At 43.8% G+C, this 5,623-nt stretch overlaps 1 protein-coding gene across 1 annotated transcript in view; it reads left to right on the top strand.

The window, feature by feature from the left end:
• AHRR (aryl hydrocarbon receptor repressor) overlaps positions 1-5,623 on the top strand; it is a 75,105-nt gene that overhangs the window by 54,722 nt on the left and 14,760 nt on the right. Inside the window, exon 5 of the mRNA XM_024731950.1 lies at positions 4,491-4,580. Coding sequence (XP_024587718.1) covers positions 4,491-4,580 — 90 coding nt within the window. The remainder of the gene's footprint in view (positions 1-4,490; positions 4,581-5,623) is intronic.

The raw sequence follows: 5,623 nt of genomic DNA, 5'->3' as shown, positions 1-5,623 counted from the left end.
GGATCTTCCCGGGCCGGGGCACGAACCCGTGTCCCCTGCATCGGCAGGCGGACTCTCAACCACTGCGCCACCAGGGAAGCCCTGTTGAGATGTTTTGACGTTTTCTTTGCATCGATTTTGCACATTTTTTGTTGAGTTTACAAGTCCTGGGTCTTCTTTGTAAATGGGGTTTTAACCACCATGATGTCCTCTAATATGGTCATTTTTCTCATATGTAAAGGTTATTGAGTATATATATTTAATTTTATATCCTTGCTGCTTACTGAAATCTTTTATTTGAGTTATTTTATCGTTGATTCTCTAGGGTTTCCTGAGTAAACCATGGTATCATCTGCAAATAGTGATCGTTTTACTTTCTCAATTCTTATACCTCCCATTGATTTCTCTCTTCTAGTTGCAACAGTTAACACCTCCCAGATACTACAGGACAGGAGTCAGCAAACTCTTTCTTTAAATGGCCAGATGGTGAAATATTTCAGGCTTTGTGGGCCATATCAGCGGTCCCCAACTTTTTTGGCACCAGCAACTGGTTTCATGAAAGACAGCTTTTCCACGGATGGGGTTGGGGGGATATTCAGGCGGAGATGCTAGTGACGGACAGCCATGGGGAGCGGCAGGTGTAGCTTCTCTCACTTGCCTGCTGCGCTCACCTCCTGCTGTGCGGCCTGGGCACTGGGGACCCCTGGGCCATATTGTCTCTGTCATAACTACTCAGCCTTGCTGTTGTAGTGCAAAAGTGGCTCGAGACAATACGTAAATGAACAGGTGTGGCCGTGTTCTAGTAAAATTTCATTTACAAAACCAGTGGCAGGCTATATGTTGGGGGGTGTAGTTTACACACCCCAGTATGGGATGTCATAGGCATCGTTGCCTTGCTTCCTGATCATACTGGAAACACCTAGAATTTTCCCCCATTAAGTTGCTACCTTGGGAATAACATGGACAGACACACACACACATACAATATGCACACACACGTTACCATGTTAAGATGTATCCACAATTCCTATTTTCTTGTGTGTTTTTATCAGGAACAAGTGTTGAATTTTGTTGAAAGCTTTTTGCCATCTATAAAGATAATCATAGGGACTTCCCTGGTGGCGCAGTGGTTAAGAATCCGCCTGCCAATGCAGGGGACATGGGTGCAAGCCCTGGTCCGGGAAGATCCCACATGCTGCGGAACAGCTAAGCCCATGCGCCACAACTACTGAGCCTGCACTCTAGAGCCCGCAAGCCACAGCTACTGAGCCCGTGTGTTGCAACTACTGAAACCTGCACGCCTAGAGCCTGTGCTCTGCAACAAGAGAAACCACCGCTATGAGAAGCCCGTGCACCGCAATGAAAAGTTGCCCCCACTCACCACAACTAGAGAAAGCCCACGTGCAGCAACAAAGACCCAACAGAGCCAAAAAAAAAAGATAATCATAGGTTTTTCTCCTTAGATCTATAAATGTGGTGTATTATATTAATGAATTTCTTAATATTTCCTGATATCCAACTTTGCATTCCTGGAATAAATTCATTTGGTCATGATGTATTCTTTTCTTAATGTGAAATTGAAGTCTGTTTACTAATATTTTATTTAGCATATTTGTACCAATAGTCAAAGTAAGCAATTTTATTTTTATTGTATTTTCCTTATCAGAATCAAGTGTCAGTGTTATACTTCTTAAAAAGAATTAGAAAATTTCCTTCACTTTCTATTTCTGAGACAATTTATGGGGCATTGGTGTTATCTGATTTTAAAAGATTTGGTAGAATTCCTTTTTAAAACCATCTGGGCCTGGTGCATTATCCTGGGTTAGTTCCTTGGTAACTTTATTTCTTCTACAGAAATTGATCTTCTAAGGTTTCTATCTCTAACGGGTCAATTCTGGTAAATTAATTTCTTGAGTATCATTTTTATTATTTCCTCACTATCTTTTTAATGTCTGTAGGATCTGTAATGATGTATCCTTTAAAATTCCTGGTGTCCGTAATTTGTATTTTTCTTGATCAATCTTGCTAAGAGTTTATCAATTTTATTAATCTTTTTAAAGAAGCAATTTTTCACTTTGTTGACAATCTTTATCGTTTAACTGTTTAAACAATTTTCATTGTTTTTTCTCTTATTCAAATTTTTTCTTTCCCTCTCCTTACATTGTATTTAATTGTCTCTGCTTTCTCTAGTTTCTTGAGGAGGGGTTACACACTTTGTTCTTTTGAAACAGTCATCGTAAGCTTACTGGGACTTTTATGTTGCCTTTTCTGCTTGTATGTAACTTGAAGTTCATCACCTCTCTGTGTTCTCATTAGGATGGGGGTGCAGATTTGTGTAGCTTTACCTGTTCTCGTTGTTCTCCATCATTTTTTAGAAGTGTGGGGATTTGAATTTAGGTGGCTGCCTAGAAATCTTCGATATCAGTAATTTAAAAGCTCTTGGATGTTGATATGTATAAACCCTAATAGAAAAATCAGCACATGACATGCACGGGCAGTTTACCAAAGAAGAAATACAAGTTATCAATGAATGTATGAAAAATTTTCGATCTCATTAATAATCAAAGAAATGAAAATTATAATGGCGGTAAGATAATTTATCACTTATAAAATTGGCAAAGATTAGAAAAAAAGAAAAAGGTATCCAGCATGGTCAAGAGTTAAGGGAAATGGGTATTATAATACACTGCTGATAGCTACAAACTTCACAGAAGTTAAAGTCTCTATATGTCTGGGGACTTCCCTGGCGGTCCTGTGGCTAGGACTCCTCGCTTCCACTGCAGGGGGCGCAGGTTCGATCCTTGGTCAGGGAACTAAGATCCTGCATGCCGCGCGACCAAAAAATTTAAAAAAAAAAAGAGTCTCTAAATGTCTGTATGTTAAAGATTCAAACCGAAATATTTTGAACGCCACTGTCCAGTTGCCTGAACCTCCCTTACCTCCAGCTTCTGTATTGGCCCAGTAGAATCCGACTGTTCCTGCCTCACGGAGGTGACGCAGAACTGAGTGCGCTATTCCACGTATGGTGCCTGACACTCACCAGGACCTACACAGAGCATGCTGCCATTTTCTGTATCAAAGCGATGATGATGATGCCAGATGATAGATAGATACAGATAGGTAGGTAGAATGCGCGTTGATCACGCGCTCTAGTGGCCGTGGCCCCTCGTGCATCCGCACTAGTGATGGTTCTGGGAAGCCTGTGCAGGAGGGGCTGGAGGGCCCGCTTTTCGAACAAAGAGAGACTTTAAGTTGAGCCCGACACAGCACATGCCACAATAATTACAGATATAACTGAAATTTAATAATCATAAAAATATTGTGAATAACATACATGAGTAAATTTAAAATCAAGATGCAATGAGTGCATTACTAAAAAATATTTTTAAATGCCATAATTGATATACGAGAAAAATCCTGAATACACTAACAACCATTACATAAACTGACACGGGGCTTCCCTGGTGGCGCAGTGGTTGAGAGCCCGCCTGCCGATGCAGGGGGCGCGGGTTCGTGCCCCGGTCCGGGAGGATCCCACATGCCGCGGAGCGGCTGGGCCCGTGAGCCATGGCCGCTGGGCCTGCGTGTCCAGAGCCTGTGCTCTGCAACGGGAGAGGCCACAACAGTGGGAGGCCCGCGTACCACACACAAAAATAATAATAATAAATAAATAAATAAACTGACATGGTACTAAAATCCACCCCCTTTCACTCACCATCTCTCCCAAAATGCACCCAAACTGGTGGATCTTAGAGGTGAGGTGAACCAGACTTTCAAGGAATACATCATTCTCATCATAAATAAGTGGGTCCCGAGAATGAAAAAAGAGGGAAGATGAGGTATACTTGACACCAAAATAAAGAGAGACGCTTCTAGGCTGGATTTCCATATATATAAATGAATATTAAGTAAGTGAAATGAATCAATTCCAAGAGCATATTAAAAATTGTGATCAGATAAGGTTTACCCTACGTAGGCAAGAATGATTTCACCATCAGAAAATCTGTCACTGTAACTCACCACATTAATAGATTAAAGAAAATCTATGTGATGATTTCAGTAGATATAGAAATAGCACTTGATGGAGCTCAACATTTTTTCAGGATAAAAATTCTTAGAAAAATCAGAACATGGTATAGAGGAGGGTGCATGAATGGGGAAATCCACAAGGTGGCATAAAGGTTCTGTTCTGTTTCAGGTACTGACGTGTCATCTCATAGTGATGGTGTATATTTTATAAGACATAAATTTGATAATCATTAGAAAAAGAAGAACCCTAGTCTTGAGCCTTATAAACCGTGACCAAGTTCCCGTGTCACCTGCTAGCTTGGGGCCTTTTGCAAAATGGTCATAAATAAATTAAAAGTGGGCCTTTCTGGAGGTTATGAATACAGACCACAAAACGGGGGAGAAATGGTTGAAAAGCCGAACAGAATCAATGCTTGACTTTTTCATTTTGAATGATTTCACAAAGGTATCTTGGAGCCAACTCGATTTTTTGTTTTTTCTAGTCCCTCCACGGCTTTGCTCTGGTGGTAAGCGCAGAAGGGATGATATTCTACGCGTCAGCAACGATTGTGGACTATCTGGGCTTCCACCAGGTAAACACAGCTGCGCTATCTGCTGCGGTTCGGTTCTGTTACCTTGAAAGTACGCGTTGTCTTCAAGGTGTAAAATGTCTCTAAAATCAAGCTGCTGCTTTTTTTTTTTTTAAATCATGGAGCTTTTGTCAGATGAGGAGTTGCACGCCTAGCTTTGTCTAGGGCCCAGGGTCACAGCGAGAGGCGTGACAGTGTCCTGGGCGTCCCCCGTCTAAAGGGCAGCGGCTTGTGCTGACTGAGGCCGGGCCTCCCGGGCTCCTCGCCGTGAGAGGCTGGTCAGGGCCAGGGCAGCGGACCTGTCCTCATCTGTGCATTGGTGTCTCAAAGCCCAGACACGAGGTACAGTCAGGACGTAGTGTGTTCTGGAAACGCTCTTGTTGGTGTACAGATAATTCATCTGGAACGTTGCCCCAGGCCAGCCTAGCTTGGATGACTCCAGACCTTGGGGCAGAGCTGGATGGAGTCCCATGCAACACTGGGTCCTAGAAGGGTGGCTCAATGAAAAGTCCCAGGAAAGGAAGAAGGATCTGGCTTGGCCTCCGGGAAGGAAAAGAAGTCTCTCGTGAGAAATCCCAGCCCAAAGTCACCAGCCTGATGGTGCAGCCTCCCGGCTCTGGAACTTCGACGGCTGAGGTCTGAGGACAAGCCGGGCACCACAGTGGCCGCAGCTGCTCTGCCAGGGGCCACCCACCAGACGCAGCCCTCTGCAGGGAGCTCGCGGTGCCGAGTTATCAACTCGAGGAAGCCATGGGCCAGCGGCACTGGCACCCTCCCTGAGGAATTCAAGACAAAAACAGGTGGATTTGCGAGAGAACAAAACAGAACCTGGAGGAACGGAGAACAGTGTGTCTGTCCTCAGGGCCACATCCGGAGGCAGAACCTGTGCAGTGATTCGCACGGCTTAATATACAGAACCTACAAACTTACACTAATGTAAGTTTAGTGTAAAGAATCATCGCCTAGTGACACAGGATGAGCGAGAAAGGGGTGCAGACACAGTGGGTGCAGAGGGAGCCCCGGCGCCCGGGAGGAGCACATTTCGG

Source organism: Neophocaena asiaeorientalis, unplaced genomic scaffold (assembly GCF_003031525.2).
Source record: "Neophocaena asiaeorientalis asiaeorientalis breed wild unplaced genomic scaffold, Neophocaena_asiaeorientalis_V1.1 scaffold104, whole genome shotgun sequence".
Lineage (NCBI taxonomy): Eukaryota > Metazoa > Chordata > Mammalia > Artiodactyla > Phocoenidae > Neophocaena > Neophocaena asiaeorientalis.
This window is presented reverse-complemented; position numbering and strand designations above follow the sequence as displayed.